Raw genomic sequence first — 25,005 nt, forward strand, 5'->3', positions numbered from 1 at the left:
ATTGTGCACATTCAGGTTTATAACTGCATTCATCTGAAATACTAGGTCTTTTGATGAGATTGATAAAAACTGAGATTGGTTACCACTGAATATGCAGTCACTCAGGGAGCCCAGATCTTGAGAAATTGTCTTTTGTAAATGCAGATGTACAAAAAGGGCATCTCTTCATTTATTTTATGTACACACAAAGTGAACATGTCAATGCATTTTCTCTGAGTCAAATTTTCACAAAATGAATTTGAACTTTCTCTAAAAGTTTTAATACAACTTATACCTCCAGGGTTGGAAGTGATGCTAAGATAAAATAAATAAAATAGAAAATTGTGATATGGTAGTGTGGTGCACCCCCTTTTTTCTAGTACTGAAGGCTTTATGCATACACTGTATATTTGTAAAAATGATTTGAATCCCTTTTTAAGACATTTATTAGAGTGTCTGCTAGGGGTCAAGCATTGCTGTTAGGGATACAGTGAAGAAAAGAACAGGGCAACCCACTCATCCTTTGTGGAGGTCTCAGTCCAAAGAAAAGAGAAAGTCAGGCTCAAGCAGTGCTAAAAATAAATGCACCATAAACCAAAATTTCAGGTTGTGGAAGGATTATAAGACAAAAGAACTGGCCTTATATCAGCATTATATCAATAAATTGTCTGTCTGCATTGCTCTCTGTTTTATCTCCTCTGCAGACCTTTAGTATGCACAGTAGACACAAAATAACCATTTAAGTCTCCAATGTGAGATCAAGAACATACATCTGAACTGACTTCTTTTACTAAGGTATTGTCTTTGTGACAAAACCTCCCATAAATTGTGGTGCTGCCCATGATTCTGAGATACAATCCTGAATATAGCACCCCCTTTTTTTCCTATGGGATTTGCAGTTTGGGGGAATTCAGCTTGTAATAATGGGGATTTTAATCTTTTGAGATTGCAATTTTGGGAATTTTAGATTTCAGGGATTTTTGCTCTTTGAGGATCTCAGCATTTGAGAGTCTGTCTTTTGAGATCATGATTGACACCCTTTGGGGCCACCGGAGTGCTGAGAGCAGCCTGGCATCATGTCAGTGTGTTTTTGGACTGTTGGGGGACACTCATTGTGCTCATTTCAGCCTTGTCCAACTCCATACTCATGAGCAGGGCCTGCGAGGGGGAGATCTCTGAGTCAGCTCTCCTGGCCACTCACGCTGGATGTGCCTCCATGCCACAGTTCCTGGGGCGGGTCCACCAAAAACACCATGGGGAGAGTCCCTAGCACCTCTCTGACTCCCAGTCAAGTGTAGTGGAGGCTCAGCCCCTAGCAGAGCAGTGTGTGCGCACATGCCCTTGCACGCACACATGCCCTTTCACACAGAGACTCGTGGACCAACTGAAAACTATTAGGTTTAAAACAGTGAGAAAGCAGAGCCGAGGAGGCCTGAAGAGCTCCCGCACTGGCTGCTTGGCGACAGGGACTAATGCAGGGACTGTCAGAAGAGTGCAGCCTTGCACAGAAGTTACTTCTTTAGGGACATCTGGGTAGATGTACAACCCTGGGTAGAGCGACTTTTGTTATTGATACCTAGCTTAGTATTGATCCTGTGGTCAAGAATCATTTTAACAGAACAAATTATAGACTTCTCTTCGTTTTGCCTCAAGAAGTCCCCTTGCCTCCATTTCTTCAGGTTAGATAACTGTGGCACATGTGTTCTTATTACAAGGACATTCCCAGGAGGCTCCATTCTCTCTGCAGAACCTCTCTCATCTGTTGCTAGGCTTTGACACATGCTCACACAGGCAGGCAGAAAAATAACAACCACCAACTCAGGTGTACATTCATGACCCCAGGGCCCCTGCCAGAGCTGGGACCAGGGAGAGTCAGGGTCCACCCTCTCCAGTCCCCCTGCGGTGCTACCTCACACACAGCTCAGGTGTGACTGCTGTCTCTTGTGCCTCCAGTGAAGGTTGTGGCTTTGGCATTTGTGAGGGTCACTGGTAGAATGTTGGGGGCTGTCTCCCCAAGGTCAAGCACCATTTGGGGACCAGAGAGTGTACTTTGAGGGTTTGTGTTTAGACACCCCCTGTGTCACTGTCTCCATCCTGTGTTGGGCTAGAGAGGGGCTGATGGACAAGAGACAAATTCCAGTGGTGTAGTCTAGGCGTCTCCTTCTCTCCCTCTTGAGGCCTTGGTTTCCCTATCTGTTCAGTGAGGATTGTGAAGCCATTTCCATCTTTAAAGAAAAGAATCAGTGCATCCTGACCTAGGCTAGCAAGAAAGGATGCCTTATGTGGATAGTGGCCTACTTACCCCTTTGCCTAGACTTGCAAGACACCCAAGAGCCCAGGTTACCTCTAAATACACAAGGAAAGTGGTCGACCTGAAAGGACTGATTTTGAAATCAAACACAGACAATGCCTGTCAAGAAAACATTTTCACATGCCGAGCCAATAACTGAGCGTGCATTACGTTTCAGGTGCAGTGTGTGGTGGAGATCCCTGCAGAGGCCAGCCTGGCCCCTGCCAGTGGCTCCCAACCTCACACCTCCAGATGAGACACCAGTGACTGTTCCCCAGGTATTCCTAGCCCTCACTCACTCTCCATTAAAAAGCCAGGTGAGGGAAGTCTCAGTGGCAGGTCTCTGCTGTGGCGAGGGGAAGCTCACAAAGTGGGGGGGGGGCTCTGGGCCAGGACCCAGCAGCCATCAGCACCATGTCTGGGTACCCTCCACAAAGACACCCCTGGGGAAGGTGTCAGGCTTCTGCCCTCTGAGCCTGGGATACCAGCGCACTCATGCTGACCCCAGAGGGAGGGACGTGGGGCCAAGCCTAGGAAGCCTGTCTAGGGGTTCAAGGAGTGGCACTCACTATGCTCAAGGAACCAAGAATGTGGCCCAGCTATGGTGGCTGAAGAGAAGTCTCCTTTATCTTTGTGCCAGGAAAGAAAGCGACTGCAGCTTTTTACAAAACACACCCCACTGTCCATCTCCTGAATTTAAAGAATTTCAAAGACATTATTTCATTGTGTAAGGATGCAGATTCAGTTCATGTCCAAGAAAGCCAGTTTTACACAATGTAGGAGCCAGGCAGCAGCACCTTCATCCTGTGGGTCTGAGGCCCTCTGAGCACAATGTGCGAGGGAGGAAGCCAAGGGGAGGGGAGCTCCTGACAGGACAGCAGCATCCTCCCCAGACCCTTGAGGCTGGGAGATTAGATCATGACAAAGCAGGGTGTCACTTTGGACAGTCCTTTGGGACTGGAGGCCAGAGGGGTGTGACAGGAGGTGAGCTCAGGATCTGGGAGGGGCCAGCATCCCCGTTGCTCCACTTCCCTAGAAGCTGCTCCATCACACCAGAGCTGCTTCACCTCCCCAGAGCTGCTCCACCTCAGCAGGGCAACTCCACCTCCCCAGGGATACTCTACCTTAGAAGGAAGAAGAGGTAGTGGGGCAGCCTCAGATGTGACCTGGCATGGTGGGGAGACTGGCATTACTCAATTCCCAGGTCTACATTAGGCCTCCCAGGCCCAGAGCTTGCTTTTTGGGGGCCTTCACTGAAGATGGCAGAGTTTTGACAGGCCTCTAAATGGGCTGCAAGATCAGTGTCCCCAATGGCATGTCTGTGTGACCCTGAGCCACTGCAGACTGTTGCACACCTGGCACAAGTGCTCACATTCACAGGGCCTCTCCCTGGCCCCACAGTGCCCTGTCCTGGAGGGTGCAGGGCCCTATTAGCTGGCATCCGGCATCTTCCCAGGACAGCTCCCATACCAGCTGGGCACCTCTTCCAAGGGGGCTGAGAATTGGGGACTTGCCACCCCAAAGACCACCTGGAGATGGGACCTCAGGAGAATGAACCCTCAGCAAGTGCCAGGTCTTCTTGCAGCTCAGTGTCCAGCCTGGCTCTTTGCTTCCAGTAGGGCCCTCTCAGAGGCTAGAGTCTGACAACTTCCCATGGAGGTCAGGTTTCCAAGTCAAGCAGTATGCCTGGATGGTTGTGAGGGTCACTTCTGAGAAATAGGTAGAAAGTTTGGACTGTGGTAAATGGGTTGAGGAGTCAGGGTCCTGGTTTAGCCACACCCTCCTTTGAGGTTAGGCCCAGTGTTGAGAATTCAGGGCTTCTTTGGCCCCGGTCCATTTGTCATGCCCCAGGAAAGGAGCACATGGCTCAGCCTACCTGCATATGCAGCTGACATGCAGGGAGTCCATGTGGCCTTGCTGACATTCCAGGAGCAGCTTGCTTTGTAGGGTGCCAAGGGTGGGGCTCTGTTGTGTTGCCCTAACTTCATGTTTGGGATGCCGAGGCTCCCTGTGGTGGGAGGGATGGGGGGAGAGAGGGTGCTTGGGCCTGTGTTGGCCCTGGGCCCTCATGATTCCAGGTGCCCAGGGGATGCATGGTACACCACCAGAAAGAGTCCCTATGCTCAGCCCCAACCCAGGAGGCAGACAGAGCCCAGGAGGCAAGTCAAGAGGAGAGGGGCCTGGGGAACCTCTCCCATTCTGCTGGGTGGAACCTCATGGGGGCCAAAGGAAGTTAGTGGGTCCAGGAGAGGAGATTTCTATAATTCCATAAAGTCCTACTGTGCTCAGATCAGATGCTCTTTGGCCACTGAAGTGGAAAAAATGCAGTCCCACTCCACCCACCCAAGGTCAGAGCAAAAAACCATGAGGTCACAGCTATGCAAAGAGCTCTCCTGTGGGGAGGCTCACCCTCTACCTCCTGGGAGGCTCCTGTCTTCAGGGGCCATGCAAGTTAGGAGCAGCTGACCCCATCCTCCAGGGGCTGTACTGTGGGTGAGGGGCTGGTTGGGTTGCCTCTGCCAGACAGGCTCGCTCACCAAGGAGAGTTGGGGCCCTGTAATCAGAACCAGCTGCACCTCCCTTGTGCTGGGGGGATGGGGGAATGTGTCTACAGGAAAAGGCCCCATGGGCCTAGCTCACATGACCTTGTCAGGGAAGACCTGCTGCAGCCTTTCCTATCACAGTGGGGAAACAGGCCCTGAGCTCAGCTGCAGCAGATTCCAGTCCAGAGGCACTAGTTACCCTGTAGGTCTGAGACCATTCCTGGACCATCCACCTAGAAGAGAGCAGAACACAGCCCTCTAGGGAGAAAACAAGACATCTGCTGGCCCAACATCCAGGGAAGACTATTACTGTGTCCTTGGAGGGGCTTCTTCCCAGGCCCAGCAGGTTCATGCTGTTGGTAGCAAAGATGAGGGTCAGCCTGAGGATGGGCATTCGATTTACAGCCCCAGAGGAACAAGCCAGGCCCTTGGAGGATACTGCCACCTGCAGCTGTGTTAGGCGGCCACGCCCAGAACTTGGTGACAGATTAAACCAGGTCCAACTGCCACAAATTGGCCGTGGATCAGTTAGTTTAGGCTGTATAACAAACCCAAATCAAAAGTGATGGAACTCAGTAAGTTCAGCATCTCAAGAATCTATACAGAGATGGATATGCCAAGAGCAGGAAGCAGCAGCAGGAGGAGAAGGAGCAGGGCTAACAGCACAGTGCAGCGTCCAACAGTTGTTAAGACTCTTTCTAGAACAGTAAACTTACAAAAATGTTAGCCAGGTGCAGTGGTGCATGCCTGTAGTGCTAGCAACTCGGGAGCTGAGGCAGAGGATCACAAGTTTGAGGGCAGCCTCATCAATTTAGCAATGCTGTAAGCAACTTAGTGAGATACTGTCTCGAAATAAAAAATAAGGGCTGGGGATATGGCCCAGTGGTTAAGCATCCCTGGGCTCAATCCCTGGTACCAAAAATCATATCGTCATTCTATTATCATTTTTAAATATTAAATATTTTCCAGTGTTCTGTGAGGTTTTGCCCTGCCTGTTTTTTGAAAACACTCTGTATTTCCTTGCAGTATCACTTGGCCACAGTGGAAATAGTTATTTTCAGGTTTTGTTTTTTTGGCTTTTGGCAGTGCTTACCAACTTGAATCTGGGATTACCTGTTCAATACAAATCCATTAGTAATAATTGTGTCCTACAGAAAAGTATGTTGGGCTTTAAGAAGTTGTCTCAGAGTGTATTCATGCAGCTTGTAGGGTGAGGTAAGTTCGGTGCAGAGTGCTTGCCTAACATGCAAGTGGCACTGAGTCCACCCCATACCTACCCACCCCCAAACAGAGGGAGAAATAAAGAAAAGCAGACGAGCATCCCTCATCTGAAATGCTGGTCCCAGAAGTGTTTTAGATTTCAGGTTTTTGGATTTTGGAATGTTTACATACACATATTCATCTTGCAGGTGTGATGTACATCTCAACACACACACTTCATGTATGCCTCAGGGCCACTTAAGAACAGTCTGAAACTCCTGTAGGCAGGACTTGTAGTGCACTTGGACTCTGGCTGGGACCTATCCATGAAATCTTATGTGGAATATTCCTCTTGGGCTGTCATGTCAACCCTCAAAAAGTCTTGGACTTTTGAGCATTTGTATTTCAGATTTTTGGATTACAGATGCTCAATCTGCTACAGTAAACAAAAAGGCAACTGTTCATAGCGTTGATCTAGAGGGGCTGGAGGGGCCCGAGGGCCCCGAGAAGTGGCAGCTTTATCGTACGGCTTCTGCAGGTACTGCCAGCGTTCCTACCTGAGTCTATCCAGGACACCTGAGCAGTGGCCATCAGGTGTTGGGCATTTCCCTTTCCACATCACAGTCTGTCCCAGTACTGTCTGTCCTGGGAAGACCCCAGTGCATTCTTGACCAAGTATAGAGAGGGAACCAGCTTTGCCCTGGACCATGTCCCAGGGAAGCAGCGTGGGGCTCCAGGGGTGACCTAGGGGCCGTTCTGGCCCGAGGTGAAGCTGGATGCTGGGAACATTCCAGGCATGCTGGTTGCCTGGCCTTCCTCAGCAGGCTGGGAACAGGCCCGGCCTAGTGGGCGGTGCCTCCCAAGGCCTCTGGCTGACCCTGCACAAAGGCAGGGCGTTCCTCTGCCTCGAGGCTCCTGGACAGCTGCAGAGGTCACTTGGCAAGGCCACTAGGCCCTTCCTGACAACACTCTTTGAGGAGTCTTGTCTGGGTCGGGGGTGATGTTCATGTGCCGCACCAGGGTCAGTAATCGCGGATGCTCCCCTTGCGGAGTCAGTGTGTGTGTTGAGGGAGGGGTGATCATTTGCTCAGCAAGTCCATCCTGGGATGGATGAGTCTTAGCTGAGCCGTGGGCAAATAACAGGCACATGAAAGTGGCTAGGGAGGGCAGTGTGGCCAGCCCAGCCCCTCTCCCTATCTCCTGTCCCCTCAGAGGATTGAGCCCCACCTGCACACACTCTTTTGACCACAGGCATCTGCCTCCGATTTCCCCAAGTTCAAAGGCAGACAGTTGGCAGGCAGCAGCGCTGGGTGGGCTGGCCTGCTGCTGGGTGTGCTGTCCCGTCTGGATTCTGGTCTGGGAAGAGAAGAGTCACGTCAGTCTAGCCCCCCTTCCTCCCAGCCCTGCTGTGATTGAAGCCACGTGTCAGGGCCGCCTAACAGCCGGCGATGGCTGCAGGTGGGCCATGGATTCAGGGACCATCTGCAAGCTCCCACAGGCTGGGCATGTTCTCCTGTGGCCTGGTAGCCTCTGATTTATGCAAGGGCCAGCTGATCAGGACACCAAGCTCTGCACAGACTCAGGCATGGGAACTTGGGACAGGGCTCAGTGTTTCTCAACTGACCCAAAGGATGCCCATGGCCTTCAGAAAACTGTGGCTCCACAACCTGCAGCTCCTACAGACTAAGCAAGGCTTCCAGTTCCACCACCTGCCCAGTACAAGAGATTTTTAAAAGGTACATGTGGAATACAGGTCCTAAGGGCTGTGGGGTTGCCTTATCCTACAGGGCAAGGGGGAGGTCAACCTTCCAAGGCTAGCCCTACAGCTGGGAAGAAAGGGCTTTTACTTTTTTTCTCCCCCTTGGTCCCAGGGGTTGAACCCAGGGCAAGTTACCACTGAGCTACATCCCCAGCCCCATTTATTATTTTGAGACAGGATCTTGCTAAGTTGCCAAGGTAGCCTTGAATACACAATTCCTCTACCTCAACCTCCAAGTCAGTGGGATTGCAGGCATGTGCCAGCCAACCTGGCACAGGGCTTCTACTTTTGAGGCCAAGAGGAGGTATGGACCTGGAGCTAAGTCACATAGCTGTGATGGGTGTCTTCTGTTCTACAGAGTAGCCAAGGCAGAGTTATAAGGGATGATACTGCAAGGTTCTAGTTGCCATCTCTGTACTGCAAGGTTCTAGTTGCCATCTTCTTCCTGCCACCCTGGGTCACCCACACTGAATCTCCACCTTCCCCCCTGCAGCTGGCTTCCGCCACTTTGCAACAACTTGGCATGAGCCTTTACCCCCACTTGGTGGGCTGGTCTCTGGTCCTTGGCCCCTAGCAGGCTGTGGGAACATGAGGGTGAGGACACTAGTGGGGTGCTTGAATGGAGCTCAGGGCTCTTTGCATCCCACACCTTGAAGTTGATCTGGGGTGTTTCACATGGTGCATGGTGCATGGTGACACATGGCTGGCACTGTTAGTAGCTGCCCAGCTCTCCTATGGACCGCAGCTCTTGGCAGGGGCCCTCTTGACCTACCACACCCATCTACACTTGGTCTTCTGCTAGCTTCATCCTGTTTCCTAACTCAGTGCCAAGAGGGACACTGGCTTGCCCTGAAGAGCTTGGAAGGGGCCCTCCTGGAGCAGATCCAGGAGGTGGTCCCCCTGGGAAGGGTGTGGATGATGTAGTGGCAGGTGTTGGGGGTGCAAAATATGTCAAAGTGTCAAAGCATGTTGAGAGTTTGGACGCAGGTACACAAAGCCAGTCAAGCTGGTCATCCCAAACTGGAGCACCAGGTGTGTGTATCTCAGGAGCACATGCACATGGCAGAAGACCCATAAGGAATGGAGAGCCTGCCCTGCAACTCTTGGCTACATGGAATGTAGCCATCCAGTGGCTTCTCCCTGGGGGAAGCCCACAACTGCCCTGCCTTCCCCTATGTCTTGTCCAAAGAGGCCACAAACTTCGCAGGACACAACAGCCTAGCCTCAAACCCTCCTGGGAAGGAAACATGCATTCCCACCTCAAGCCTCAAGATGTAGCCAGTTCCAGCCTGGACTCAGTTCTCAGATCCATCCCCTGCCCAGGCGTCCAGTGTCCCAGCTCAGAAACCCCCTCTGGCCAATCTTGGCCCTGCCTCCATGTCTCTGTCTATGGAGGACTCACCTAGTAACCCTGGACACAGCTGGGTGGAGCAAGTCATCCTAGCCACAGGCTTCCAGCATGCTCCACCCAAGCAGAAAGCATGGATAGTACCTGCTGCTGTCACAGACCAGAGGGACCTGGAGCACTGCTGTAGACAGATCCTCCTCACTGACTCCTCCCCTCCCTCCTGTCAGGTGAGCATGTGGGATCCTCCTCAAGAGAGGACACAGAGGCCCCCTCAACTGCAAATTAAGGCAGCAGATGTCCCCAGCATGGAGACAGGAAAGGATAAGGGTCCCCAGGAATTCTCCAGGGAAATGCAAATGCTGTGCCTTGGGGGCTGATTCAGCAGAAGCAGGGATCCATTGTCAAACATTGGACTGTGCTCTGAGAACCTGCATTTCACAGTGTTTAGTGCAAGAAAGTGGGGAAAACAATTCACTGCACAAGGTGAATGTACCCACATTTGAAGCCCAGGTCCCTGTAAGGTGTGGAGCAGGGTCAGCCCATAGCTTTCATCACAGCAAGAAGGGAACAAAAGTGAAAACAACTGGTGCACATTGCATCTGCAACATGCGGGGATTCTTGCCATCCCTTAAATGCAAAATAAGAAAGAGGAGAAAAGAAGAAAAGAATGAGGAAAAGGAGGAGGAAGAGAAGAAAGGAAGGATGAAGAAATGAGCCCAGTATAGTCCAAAAGGGACATATAGACCCAGAGAGAAGCATTGCTCCTGCCTGGACTTCTGACCCTCTGTGGCCAGGCAGAGTTGAGAGCAGTGCCATCATTGTCCTCCTGGGCCATCCTGATGGAAGGCCTGAGCCAGGCAGCATTGTTTCCAGCGTGGGCTGTTCTTGGCACTATTGGTGCTGCTGCTGGGAAGCTTGGGAGGATTAGGGAGTTCAGAACCCTGATATTACAAGATCTGTCTCCCCACTAGACTGATGAGGGCCTTAAGAGAGACTGTGTGTACTCAGGGAAATCCCCTTGGTCCAGGACGGGGTTTAGACCTGGAAAGATCTCAGGGGGAGGGCAGAGATGAAAACTGCTGGGCAAGACCCAGAGTGGCCAGCAGTCTGGAAGTCTACTGAGAATCCCACTGTAGGTGTGCAGCCCAGATATGAGCAAGAGAGTCAGCTTGCAGGCTGAGAGAATGTGGGACGGGAGTCCCAGAGCAAACTCACTGCACAGTGAGAGACAGCATTTAGTGAGGTGCTTCAGTCCAGATAGATCCTGGAGGAACTTGAGTCAGGACACACATGGGCTTGGAGATGATAGACCAGGCTGGGAGATGACAGACCAGGCTCGGAAGTGTATGAGCTGGGCTGTGGGCAATCTTGGGAAGTGGGAGGCAAAGCAACTTTCAGAGGACTTCTGAAAAAAAAAGAGAGAGAGCTTTCTTTTCTAATATAGGTATTTAAAGCTATAAATTTGCTGGACACGGTGGCACATGCCTATAATTCCAGTGCCTCAGGAAGCTAAGACAGTAGGATCACAACCTGGGCAAATTTGCAAAACCTAGCCTTAAAATAAAAAATAAAACCCAGTACCTAATAATTAACAAAGCTATAAATTTGCCTATAAGAACTACTTTAGAGGCTGGGATTGTGGCTCAGTGGTAGAGCACTCGCCTAGCACAGGCAGGACCAAGGTTCGATCCTCGGCCCCACATAAAAATAAAGGCATTGTGTTATGTCCCTCTTCACCTAAAAAATAAATATTTTTTTTTAAAAAAAGAACTACTTTAGCTACATCTCTTATTTTTTGACATGGTATTCTTTCATTTCATTTATCTCAAAGTATTTTTAACTTACTCTGTGGTATCTTCTTGGAACCCCATCCCCTTCCTGGGCTACATAATAGTATATTGTTTAATTCTCACACATTCATGAACTTCCTCCAGTTTTTTCTGCTTTGCTTTTCATATTTATTTCTACTTTGGGAAGAGTACACATTGGTATAATTTCGATCCTTTTTGATGAGTTAAAGTTCATCTTTGACCTTGCATGTTGGTCTGTCCTGGAGAAAGTTCACATGTCTGGAGAAGAATGTGGATCCTGCTTGTTGGGTGAAGTGCCCGCCATCTTCTGGGCCTTGCTGTCCACAGTATGGCTCCCATCTGTGTCTCCCCACTGCACTTTGCTGGTTATTTGACACACTGCTGAGAGTGGATTTCTGAAGTATCTTGAGTGTTACTGTGTCTGCTTCTCTCTTTAATTCTGTCTGTTCTTGTTGCATGGTTTTGGGGGCCATAGTTAGATACACATATGTTTGTAATTGTTCTATCTTTGTAATGAGTCAACCTGCTACAACTTGGATGTGTTTCTCCAAAACCCTGTGTTGAAAACTTCATCCTCGGTGCAATACCACAGAGTACAACATTTTATATTCCTGCCAGCAAGGTGTGATTTCCCCCATGTCCTCATAAGCAGTTGTTATTTTTCATTTTTAAAATTATTGCCATCTGAGTGGGTGTGAAATGGCATCTTGTGTGGTTTTGATTTACACATCCATGATGGCTGATAATACTAGACATTTTTAAAAATGTGGAATGGATATTAGACTTTTTCTCATGTTTCTGTGTCTCTATTGAGTTGAGCAATATTTTCTCTCATAGTTTGTTTTTGTTTTTGTTTGTACTTGGGCTTGAACCCAGGGGCACTTTCCCATGGAGCCACATCCCCAGCCATTTTTATTTTGAGACAGGGCCTTGCTAAGTTGATGAAGCTGGTTTTGAACCCGTGATCCTCCTGCCTCAGTCTTCTGAGTCACTGGGATAACAGGCATGCATCATTACGCCCAGCCATAGTTTGTTAATATGGTGAATCACAGAGATGGACTTTTTAAAATGTCAAACCAACTTTACAATTCTAGGATAAACCACAACTGATTACCGTGTACTGACTTTTCTTATATATTATTCAATCTTGGAAAGCATGAAAGAGAATACAAAAAGAAAATTGAGACAGACTTCAATGGACCAGCGATGCTTTATTAAGCAACAGAGGGGCAACTTTTTGAAGGGAAAATGGTAGTGGGCTCCAAACAAGGGTCTGTTTTTTATAGGGTTTAGCAGGGCCAGGTCATGGGAGGAGTTTTGGTGGTGGGCTCGTTTAGGGAAGGGCAGGAGGTCAGGCAGGTGAACAGTTGTAGATAAGGGAAGTTCCCTAGGCCCATTGTCCATATCCTCCATTCGAGACTCTGAAAGGGGTATAATGAGTTGGGGCTATGTCATAATATCTGGCTACTTCCTGCTGAGAAGGGGTGGAGTGAGGGATCCCCTATCAGAAATCTGGAAGAGGATAAGGAGGTGGGAGGCATTTTAGGCTTCTAGTCTTGGTGGATGTGGCTTGAGATAGACGTAGAGGGAGGGAACTTCATTGTCATGTGGGTGATTCCTTCTTTATTCCATCGTGGGGCTCAGGAGAGTCATGTTGTGAGTGAGGGGGCAGAATGGCTTTCACATGTTCTTGGGAGGTAGTATGGGCTAGATACCTTATCAAGAAGTTGCTTCTGTATAAAGTAAACAAAGCAAGAGGGAAAGGTTATTATAAGAAAAATGAATATTAGAGGGGTTAAAAGAGGGAGAAGCCAGGAAGCCCATTGCTTTAGGTCTCCCATCCAACAAGGCCCACCAGGAATCAGCTAGTTCTGATCTCTGCTATTCTAGTCAGTCCTACAGCTGTTTAACCTTATCCCTTACCAGCCCTAATTGATTGACATAGAAGCAACATTCTTCCCTGAGGAAGAGGCACAGCCCACCTTATTCTGAAGTAAGGAGATCTAGGCCCTGATGATTTTGCAGGATGACAGATGCCCAGGAATTCAGTTGATTTTGCAAAGTCAGTGCCAAATGGGCAACCTATTGGATATCTTCAATAACCTATTCTGACAACTTTTATAGGAGTGAATAGAGGTTTCCAATCCTGCTCCTCCTGTTTCAATCTCTGTGGATATTTCTAGCTCTTTGAGCAAGGGAATAAACTTAAGGGCTCTTTTGTGTCAGGTGTACACCATTATCAAGATAGGCAAACTTTGGTTTTCAGGTAAAACATCAATTTGAGGACAAAGGTACAGAGGCCAGTCCAATTTTTGGTAGGCAGGTAAATATGAGCTTCACAAAGGAAAAAATGCCTCAGAATTCAGGAGACACCAGGGCTATGGGCCTGACACAAGTGTAAATCTTAGGTTCCATTAAAAGAACCATTGTCTTTTCTTTTAAATGCTCAGGAATGGCTATAACTTGGTTATGACTGTTTTTGCTAGGTGTTCAAGATCAAGTTGGCATACTGATCTTGTTCCTATCTGCTGTTAAGAGTCAGCTGAGTTCCCTCAGGGTCACTCTTAGGAGCTTGTGAGCAGCCTCTTGAGTGCCATTTGCCAGGATGGACTAGGGTCTGCTTGACACTGTGGCTTCCCTTGGAAGCATCAGGAATGTCTCCCTTATCCAATGCCCCCCCCATCTTTGCAGCATGTGCACTGGCAGTGTTCTGTTCTCCAGGGTCTCATAGGTCTGCCTAATTGGGAGGTCATGTGGCCCAGAGTGGCAAAGCCCTTAGAGAATTTCCCTTGTTCCATGGGTTTAAACTGACTTGGAGGGCAAGAACCAAATGTTGGCTGTTTTCTTTCTTGGCCCTTTTACTTTCTTAACTTGGTTTTAAACATTCAGCAAGCGAGTTTCATCAGTCTTACAGAAAGAGTACTGGGTTTTAACTTTAATGTATAACTTTACAGTAATTTACCCCTTCTATTCAACTGGGGTCTGTGTGAGTACTGGAAGTTAGCCTTACATCCTCTCTGTCTATAGATGATGGCCTACTATCTCAAATTACCTCAGGTTGTTATATTGAAAATTGTACTTCTGTAAGGTACTAACAGACAACAGTTAAGTCTACAAGGAAAATACAAAATGAAATTAACAAGAGCAAAAACCTATTTAGTTTGTATCATAGCTAGGAACCAAGAAACATAATTTTTATAACCCCAAACCTTTACTCTAAACTTTAGTTTGAAGAACACCAATTGGTAAAATGTTCTTTGTTCTTTTAAACCTTATATTTTAAAGACTTGTATACTTGGAAAGTATGAATACATTGAGTATATAAAAAATCCAATAATAGCATGACAATTACACTGATGTTTTTATATATCAAGTCTGGCTTTTAAAGAAAATTTTAGATTCAGCAATGTAGTGTAATAAACTAAAATAACAGTTGTTGTTTAGCCAGAGTTGTACAAACCCTTATTCCTTTAAGACTAATTTTTCTGAAGACTAAAACTTAACAGACACAATAAATTATCTTGATAGATAAGAGCAGATTAATGTTTTAAGAAATCCTTGTTACTTCAACATATACAGGATTAAACTTTGTTTTATATTAGTATTTAATATTTGACCTTAGGGGAAAAGCCTTGAACAGCTTTAACTTATTATGCTAAATATATATATATGTAACCAACTTAGTTACATACAAACATTTTGAAATTTACCCTCCATCAACCTTCTGCAAATTGCTTAGACATCCTATGACTTTTTACATCACCAAAGATTTTCTCACACACAAACATTTCCTTTTTCCTTCTGCTTTCCATACTAAAATATATTTCCATACCTAGAACCTTCTCATATCTCTTTCCTAGGTGTTGACCTTTTTCTAAATTTACATTGTGAAACATCCCTTATGAAATTTCTGAATTTAGACGGATTACTCCACTTTAATAAGATGAAATACTTTTACGTTTTTATGATACTTTAATTGAAGTCCAACTGAAACATTATACTCTTTGCATATAAATTATACCTGATAGAATCTTAACTCTTAGTAACCTTGTTTTTAGTGAAGACACAGGCAAAGCAATCTCAAACATTTTTCCATTCACCAATTTATGAAAACATACATAATGTTTAAATACATTATCTTATGGAATTTAAAAAGTTAAGCATACTTGATTTCTATTTAGAAGTTAGCACTTTAACTTTGTATATTAATCAGATGTCTCTAAAAAACACATTTATGATTAATACCATTTATGCTAAATCTAATTTACTTATTTTTAACTGTGAAAAACAAGATATCAGATAGTGTAGTTAATAATACTTGCTATCTCTTTCTTGTTGAAGAAAAATCCTCAAAGCAATGCATATTGCATTTTAGACATTGTGTGTGTGTGTGTGTGTGTGTGTGTGTGTGTGTGTGTTGCTGGGGTTTGAACCCAGGGCCTTGTGCATGCAAGGCCAGCACTCTACCAACTGAACTACATCCCCAGCCCCATTTTAGACATTTTATAGAGACCAACACTCTATTAATTGTCTGACCATCTAGAAAAACTTGTGAGTAATTTTTAAACACATCTTTACTCTCATTTGTTTCCCTAATTGAACCCCTTCTTAAAAGTCACATGAACGAAGGCACTTTGATCTATTCATCATTTAAATTTTAATTTATGAGTACTCATTTATCTATATGCCAATTTTGATATCGTGTACATTATGTATGGACATAAGCACATATGTAGATACAATACCACAATACATAGGTGTGCACACATACACAAAACAGATAGGAGACAGAGATCTCATAGCTATTTGTTGTAAGAGGAAGTTTTCCCAATGTATTTGAGACCTACTTCTTGAAAACTGGCCCCTGAACAAAGACAGAATATAAAAACCTCTATAGTTAGATAAAATAAAACTGATCGGAAAAAAAATATATTAATTTAGGCACACAGGATCAAATGCGAATTTATCATAAAACCGTCAGCTCAAAAAAATATAAAATTTAGCTGGGTGTGGTGGTGCACACCTGTAATTCCAGTGGCTTAGAAGGCAGAGCTGGAAGAATCAAGAATTCAAAGCTAGTCTCAGCAATTTAGCAAGGTGCTAAGCAATTCAGTGAGACCCTGTCTCTAAATAAAATACAAAATAGGGCTAGGGCTGGAGCTCAGTAGTCAAGTGCCCCTGAGTTCAATCCCCAGTACCTACCTGCCTCTCCCCAAAATATATATATATATAAAATTTAAAAACAAGAGTTCTGGGGGAAAAATAACATGGCTGTTATAAGATCAGAGTTCACTTTTTGGCTTAGATTAGAGTTCAGATATTAAAAGAATGTGAGAGAGAGCCCTGAAATCCTTAGGTAAAGATTCTCAAGGTAAAGAAGACTTGATATATGAGATCATTAGTTTGCAAAAGGGAAATAAACCAGTCATTTAGGTCTCACAAGTGGCTTGGCTTTAAAAGTAACACTTTTTACCCCTTTTGGTCCTAAATCAGCTCCCTGCAAGCCCAGCAGACCTCCACGATTTTTACATTTCAACACAAGCCTTGATGCAATAGAGATCTGGCAGAAGCTAAGTGAGGGAAGCTGCTGCCATGAGTTTGCATTTTAACTTTTTTTTTCTTTTGTAAAATCAGTCTCTTAAGGTATGGTCCTGTAATTTATGTTTCCTCCAGAGACCCTTTTTCATTTCCCCAGTTGGTAATCAGGCCACGTTGGAGGCAGAAAATTTTTAGGCATCTCCTTTATCTCATCTGTGATTAAATCATCCCCTACTATTACTTTTGAGGATGAGACTCCCCTCTGAACAAATATTTTAAAAAGAGAAGAGAAATATGGGCACCTGTGCCGAGAAAAATGTTTCTTTGGCTAGAAGACAGCTCCCCTATGCTGGAGACTGTAAGGGTCAGCAGTTTCTGCCTTTTCCTCCATGACCTCTGGCTGGGGCCTCACTCAAAATGGAGGATAATAAGTAATTTCTTGAAAATATTTTAATTTAAGGGAGGACATTTGCCAGCTAATTGTGCCCTTAAAGTTTCTTACATGTTCCTTTTGTCCTTTTGGGTCCTCAAATTCACAGGACCATGATCTCGTATTATGTGCCTCAATTTCAAGTAGGAGGCAAGTCTGTTAGTGCTCTGGGTGACATCTTCACTAGAGAAATGATTTGTGTTCCTGAAATATGACAGACAGATGAGGGCTAGTTTTACTCTAGTTAAAGGAGACAGCTATCTGGTCTTTTTCCTGCCAGATGAGGGGAGTACAGGAGAAAATGTGTATTATGAGAGTCTAGAGAAGGTTGTCTCATTTTAAAGGTAGGGGAGCTCTACTTTGAGAACCTACCAGAGTTTCAGAATCTGGTCACGAAATCTTCCTCAGAGATACTTGGGTTCCTCTTATCAATATTACTTTGGGTCTGCAGTTCTCCTTTAGTGAACAGGTAGTTTGCTAAGGAATGTGACATATCCTGTTCTCAGGGGCCAGGCAGGGCTGCAGATAAATTGTTTCTTGGAAAAGAAAGCATGTGGGGGTCAGCACAGAGGGCCCACTTGATAGAATTATCATACACAACAGTTAGCAGGCTCCCCCCGCCCATCCTGCCTCTCTCTCTCCGTCCTGTGACTAGTGACAAAAGGAGGGCCACAGGTGGCTGATCCCAGGGCAGGAACAAAGCCCAGGGGTACAGGCAGGAAGAGTGGGGGCATTCATTCGTTAACAACTCTTTGCCAGGAGGAGAGTTCCATGGAGGCAGGTCATCTTGGCCACAGGTGGGGATGGCGGAAGTGTCCTAGAGATATGAACATTCTATTTCCTCCTGAATCAGCCCCCTTCTTTTTGACCCAATCATTTATTATCTACACTGTCTTTTTGTCTCCTGGCTTCGGTTCCCCCCTCTGAGAAAGGGAATCTTACTGCTGTAAGGGAAAAGTGAAGATGGCTGCTCTGACTGCTTTGAGCTGAGATGGGATGACCTGGGGCCAGTTTGGGTTTCCATTTTAGGAATGTTTTGGGTCTGTCGAGGTGTCCATGGAAAAAGTCTGGTTTGGAAAGAACGGGTTGTAAAGTCATCTGGGGGTGGGTGCTTCTATGAGAGAAACAAAAAGACAAGAGGACTGGAATGAGATTATGCAAAATAATATCACAGCATCTAGAACAGGTCAATGAATATCATGAAGTTGATGGAAACTATTAATCTCACCAGGAAGTGCAAGAGCTGAGAAGTTGTTCCCATAACAAAGCCAGTGAGGATAAGGCCTTTATTTGGGAATGTAAATCTTTAACATTGCCAGGATTATCACAATAATTAGTTTTATAATGTCACAGATTCCCCCATAAGATGTAGTTATCTAATGTCATCTGATTTTTACAAAATACCTTTCTATTAGCATAACCTCTGTGCTTAGTAGAGATCTCTTTATTTCTGTTACTTAGAACTTTCTTAGTAAAGTTCGTTAGGACTATTATGTGCCATGTTACATTGTTTAGACCAATATGAGGTATACATTTGGGGCTAGATAATCATACTAGCAGACACAGAAACACAGATCAAGCTTGCCTATATAGGAGGTTAGGAAGATTTGTAGATCTCAAATTGACTCAGAAAAAAGGCTTATGACTCTGACAGTTTCTTTGTGTGTGTGTTTGTGTTGGGTTGTGTGTAGTGCTGGGGATCAAACCCAGGGCCTTGTGCATGAAAGGCAGGCACACTACCAACTGAGCTATATCCCAGCCCTTAATAGTCTCTTGATAGTTATCAGGCACTCCTATCTATGAAACTTTCCTTTATAGCCTTCAGTTTTACTTACTTTTGTTGGGGGTTTATCTGCTACTTGGGGGACAATAAATGAAGAAGAGGGCTGGGAGTCAGGACCTGATCTAGGGGGCTTATGGAGTAGGGAGTCAGTGAGAATTAATTGGAGAGCAGAGCAAGGTTGGCATAATGAGGGCCTTGTGCAAAGGCAAAAGAAAGCTTGGAGGTAAGGAACCTCAGGCCATTTGTCAGTTCATTGGAGGAAACTGTCTAAGTCTTGGAGGATTTGGAGGTCAAATATCACAAATTCTGAATTTGGGCCATCGACAAGGTTGTCTAGTTTATATTGCAGCCAGATCCGAGTACTCATCCTAATAAGGCATTTACTTTTAAGATCAGATTGAAAGTGGAGGATTTTGAAATTTTTAATGAGACAACCTAAGAGGGAATCCTGTGGGATGGGCTGGTTAGTGCCCAAGTTGGAGAGGTTTGACTGGGGTGTCAGTCAAGATCAAGGCATCCCTTAATGTCTCCTGTCACCAGAGTACCACCAGAAAGTGAGAGGGTGTCCCCCTCCTGCAATCCCATTGGTGGAGGACCTCTGGTATCCAGATGAGCCAAAAGGTGAGGGTCTCAGGCAGGGCACCTCTGTGAGAGACCAGAAGAGAACTTACCTCTCCAAAGAATGAGAAGCCTGGTGTTGCAGGCAGGAACAAAATGGCAAAAAGCAGCCTGGAGGTCTGAATACATAAGAGAAGGAAAGAATTGGAGCAGTTAGGATTAGGGGATGCTGCTAATATTCACCCATAGGGGTCCTTGCTCCATCCTTGTGGCAGTAAAGAAACAAAACTCTAGCCCAGGCCTCACGGAGGGCCTCCTTCTCTGAGTATAAGGTGGAAAGAGGCAGGGGGAATTGGAAGGAAATATGAAACATAGTAGGGTTCATTAGGTCAGGAAAGGGTAGACAGCCCCAAATCTCCATCCTGGGTTTTGGCCCCAAATGCCAGCACATGAAAGGGAATACAAAAAGAAAAATAAAATGGTGGCAGAGCTCACTGGACCAGCAATGCTTTATTAAGTAATGAAGGGACACATTTTTGAGGGGAAAATGGCGGTGGGCTCCAACAATGGTATGGGTTTAGCAGGGCCAGGTCATGGGAGGAATTTTGGTGGTGGCCTCTTTTAGGGTGGGGCAGGAGGGTGGGTAGAAGAATAGTAAGGGAAGTTCCCTGGGGCCTACTGTCCATGTCCTTCAGCTTTGATTTGCTAAAAAATTGTAGAGAAATGTTGCATTGGTTTCATGAAGGAACAGTTCTGTAACGTCCTTTACTTTCAGTGCCTTCTGGTTTCTCTAGTGTCAGAGGTACGGGGCAGTCCTCCTTCCTCTCAGGCTTCCTGTAAGACTTTGGGTGAGCTTCGTCTGACTTGCCCCATGTTCGGTGGCATGCTCCTCAGGGCCCTTCTGCACCACGTGCTCACCACAGAACGTCCTCATTATGGCTGACAGATGCCTCAGGTGTCTGCTCTTCAGGGCTCTGTGGGAGTTCCACCTTCAGGACTTTGCCTACTTCACCTGGGTGGCAGAAACGTGCTCCAGGGACTGGGATGTAGCTCCATGCTTGCCTCACATTCTCAAAGCCCTGCGTTCAATCCCCAGTTCCAAAAACGAAACACCAAACAACATGCTCCAAATGTTGCCTTCCCTCCATTGCTTGTCAGCTGGATGTTGGCCACGTCCCACTCCCTCCTATGCTGGCAGCGTGGACCTCAGCTGCAGCTCCTGCCCATTCTGCTGGGAGGTTTCTCAATGTTAGTGATTTAAAAAAACAAAACAACAACCAAAAAAAACCCAGCTCTTGTTTCTTTGTGGTTTTTTTTTTTTTGCCAACTATTTATATATTTATTCCTATTTTATTTTCTTCTCTGACATTTATTATTGCCTGTGCCTGCTTTTTTTGTTTAATTTCATATTTTTTGTACTGGGGATTGAACTCAGGGGTGTCTAACCACCAAGCCACATCCCTAGTCCTCATGTTTCTTTTTTACTATATCTTACTCATTTTCTGATTGGTTTTGTTTGGATCTGGACTGTCCCCCAAGGTCTGTGTGTTGAAGACTGGTCCCCACTGGTGGTGCTCTGGGGAGGTGGTGGACACCTAGAGAGGCAAGGCCTGCTGGAAGAGGTGGGCCCTGGGCATGTCCTGGAAGGTTCATCTTATTCTGAGCTCCCTCTCCTGTTGCTGCTTCCTGGCAGCCATGAGCTGACTGCTGTCCTCCACCAAGCCCTTGTGCCATGTTGTCCTGCCTCACCTGAGGCCAGAGCAAGGGAGGCACCAACGGAGACCTCTGAAACCATGACCCCAAATAAATCGTTCCTTCTTTAAGTTGATTTTATTAGGACCATCCCCTGCCATGTTGTGGGGGATTGAACCGGTGCCCCTCACATGCTAAGGAGAGGGTCTCCCAGACCTGCATCCCAAGCCTGATCATCCCAGGCTTTGCCACGAGACAGAAAGCTGACTAACAGACACCATTCTCTAAACTGTTGGAAAGTGATTCTCTTTGTGTGTCCTTTAGAAGGTCTCTATTTCTGCCCTCCAGCCCACTGATTATAGCACTTATTCTATATAACCCACCACTGACCTTCTTCAGAGGGTCCTCCAGCCCTACTCTTGGTACCTATAATATGCAATCCTCCTTCCTCTCAGGCTTTCTGTAAGACTTTGGGTGAGCCTCAGGATTGTGGATTCATTTCTAAGTTTGGTTGTGCTTCTTAGTGCCTTTTAGGCTTCTGTGTGACTTCTTGTTTTCATGGAATACAGCCATGATATGTTTTAATGTCCTTGTTTGCTCATTTTGACAATGAAGTCAGTTGCAGGTGATTTGTCCTTGTTTGGGGATGGGAGTTTTTGCTTCTTTACCTGCCTAGTTTCTTTGAACTCATGCTAGGCATTGTGAATTTTACCTCTCTGGGTGCTGTATATATATATTTTTAATTCCTACAGATCTTCCTGAATTTAATCTGAAGTCATTTGTGTGGCTTGACTCCGGTTAAGTCTTTTCAGGTCTTGCTTCTGTGGTTTCCTAGATGGTGTGGGTGCGGTCTGGTCTAGTGACGACTGGTTCTCATCACTGAGAGTGTCGGGTACACCTGCCACTGTCCTGTGGGCATGGAACCTTTCCCACCTGCCTGTTGTGAATGGGACTCTCACACCTGTTGTGAGTACCGGGTGGCTTTCCACTTCATTCTCCTGGGGTTTCTCTTCATCCTTGGGTGGTTTTGTTATATGCTTATGTGACAAACTCTAGGCTGAGAACACAAAGGTGCCCTCTCTGGTCCTCCAGGGTTTTCTCTGTCCTTCTCTTGCGTCTGGTGCCCTCTCCTGAGAACCTGACCACCATGGCCGTCCTGCTATCCCCTCTCTTCTGTCAGCCTCCCCCGACTGCCCTGGAGCTGTGTCCTGCTGTGCTGTGTTCTGGGAGTTGCTCAGTGGTGGCCATTTCCATTCCTTCCCTGTCTCTCTGGGATCCAGCATTCACTGCTTAAACATCAGCTTCCTGTATTAAATTTTGGGTGGGAGTTGTTTCAGGTGGAAGGTCATTCTGGTCCTGTTAATACAACTTGGCTTTATTGTTTTATTTTTTTAAAAAATCAAAATAAAAGCAGCACTTTCTTTCTTAAAAGTGCGTGCACCCAGCATAGTACGTCCACATTTCTTTTCTGAGCATCTCTTTTCCTTCCCATAGGGGGTCGTTTCTTCTGACTCACATTCTAGTTCATGGATTCTCTTCATCTGGGCCTCAACTGTTGTTAAAACCATTCAGTGGTTTTGAATTTTGGTTTTTGGGCTTTTCATTTCTATAATTTCTATGATGATTCTTTTCACATTCTCCTTGGTCAAATTTACAGCTTCTAGTCATTGCAAACAGTCGACAAGCCTTTGACCCCCTTGAGCCTACTCAGAGTCAGCGTCCTTCTTTCATGTTTTCTGGCTGGTGATCCAGGCATTGGGATTTCTTGTGTCTGTTTTCCTGCTGTTTCTCTGTCATGGTGCACATCTCGTGCTTCTTTCTGGCCATCTTTGCTCGTGTGCTGGAAAAGAGGTCTGTGAAACATCCTTAGCCTCATGGACAATGCTCTCATTGCCCTAAGAGGAGCTCACTGGGCTTTTTTCCAGGTGCATGGGCACACCAGCCACTTGGAGTTACCTTCGGTTGCCTTCAGGGCTTGAGAACTTGAGATTTTCCAGGTTCAAGGTTTGAGTACCCAGTTGATCCAGAGTTGGGCTGTGGCCATTAAAGGACTGATTTACCTAGGATTCACCCTTATTTCTGGGGAGCATCCCTTTTTATTTCAGCCAGAAGCAGGTGTGGTTGACCACAGTTCACCCCTTGCTGGGTCCTAACTCCTATTTTGTTTCAGTAGCCTCAAAAGGACAGACCCCTTTGCCGCTGTTTCTGCAAGGGCAGCACCCACTCAGATGGGGAAGGTCATTGTCTCCTTACTCCCCAGATCTCACTGTTCTGGTGAGTCCTTACCGCATTATAAGTGTCTCCTGCTTCTGGAGATGGCTTTATGTTTTGTCATTGTTTTGGTCTGGATATGAAGTGACCCCAAGGAAGGCTTGTTCTCCTGATGGTGGCACTCTTCAGAAGTGGTAGGAACTTTAGGGGACATGTGACCTTGAAGGCACTAGCTTGCCCTTGGCCCTTTCCTTTCTCTTTCTTTGCTTCCTAGCTATCATGATGTGAGCAACTCTGCTCCACCATGTGTCCCCTGCCATGATGCTTCCTTGACAAAGGTCCCAAGCCACAGGACCAAGTGACCGTAGATTGAAATCTCTGAAACCATGATCCAAAAGGAATCTTTCCTTTTTAAAGTTGATTTTCTCAGGTAGTCTGTCACAGTGATGGAAAGTGGATTAACACACCACTGCAATTAGATATCGAAGCTCCATATCTATCAGGATTTGATTCTGGGTTTCATTCCTATAATAAACTGAATATTTGTGTTTTCCCCAAATTCATAGGTTGAATTCCTAACTCCCTGTGTGATGGTATCCAGAAGTGGGGTCTTGAGGAGGGGATTAAGTCATAACCCTCCCCCTGTCTGTACCATGTGAGGTCAGCAACAGCAGGCAGTAGTCTGCAGCCCAGGAGGGCCCTCCCTAGTCCCTGACCATGCTGGATCCCGGACCTTGGGCTTCTAGCCTCCAGAAAATGCAGAATAAATTTCTGTTGTTGACATCCCCTCCAGTCTCTGGTATTTTGTCATAGCAACTTGAACTGATGAAGACAATTCCATTATCTGTCCCAGCCTATGCCCCCCTAATGTTTTAATTACTGCAGAATCATAATAAATTTTGGTGTCTTGTAGGGAAATTTTATCTGCCTTATTCTTCTTAAATTTTTACCCTTCCACATGAATTATTAATTTTTTTATACTAGGGATTGAACCCAAGGGCACTCAGCCACTGATCCACATCCTCAGTCCTTTCATTTTTCATACATTTTTTATCTTGAGAGAGGGTCTCACTAAGTTGCTGAGGGTGGTTTTGAACTTGAGATTCTCCTGCCTCACCCTCCCCAGTCACTGCTGGGGTTACGGGCCTGCACCCAACATGAATTATAACTTTTAAAACCAGCTTGTAGAGTGCATTTAAAGACCATGCCAGGATTTTGTTTGGAATTGCCCTAATTTTTCTCATTTTTGTTATGTAATTCTTTGGAATCCTGTATCTTGATGATAACAAGACTTGTCAAAACTAGCTGGGATGAGTATATTTTACTGTGTGTAAATGAAGCCTCAATTAAAAAAATAAAAGGTTTTCACAGGGTATGGCACAGGTGTGAGAGACAATGATTCAACCAAATTGAGTTGGCCACGGAGAAAGCTGGGGATACCAGGCTGGGTAAGAAGTTCTCAGAGCTGGAAGATCGAGGTGTGACTATGGGATGGAATGCCACACCTACAAGAGTTGGGCTGGGTGTTCTGTCACATGCCTAGAGTGGGCGCCATCACGTGTCCTCCTGGGGCTGCAGTCATTGGTGGGAGCATGTCCTGCTGCAGGGCTCAGGCGCTGTCACGTGTCTGGCTCACGCGCCCTCACCGGCTGGGGGCGCTGTCACCTGCAACTACGTACTCACCTGCTGCGCAGGCTCCTCCATGGCCGCCCCTGCATCCGGCCTGGGCGCATCCCGACGCGCTGCCCTGGGGTTCCTGCTGCTAGTGCTTCTGCTCCTGCAGACGCCCCTGGCCCGGGCCACCGCCGCGGCCCACCAACACCTTAAGAGCTCGGGGGACTCCCTGAGCAGTGCTGTGGGTAG

The 25,005-nt window shown here is 46.3% G+C and overlaps 1 protein-coding gene across 1 annotated transcript in view; it reads left to right on the forward strand.

Moving 5' to 3' along the window:
* The first annotated feature begins 476 nt into the window (after nt 1-476).
* Nucleotides 477-25,005, forward strand: part of Prss38 (serine protease 38) — a 30,293-nt gene continuing 5,764 nt past the window's right edge. The window contains exon 1 of the mRNA XM_021720816.3: nt 477-25,001. Coding sequence (XP_021576491.1) covers nt 24,845-25,001 — 157 coding nt within the window. The 5' untranslated portion in view covers nt 477-24,844. The remainder of the gene's footprint in view (nt 25,002-25,005) is intronic.

Source organism: Ictidomys tridecemlineatus, chromosome 1 (assembly GCF_052094955.1).
Source record: "Ictidomys tridecemlineatus isolate mIctTri1 chromosome 1, mIctTri1.hap1, whole genome shotgun sequence".
Classification (NCBI taxonomy): Eukaryota; Metazoa; Chordata; class Mammalia; order Rodentia; family Sciuridae; genus Ictidomys; species Ictidomys tridecemlineatus.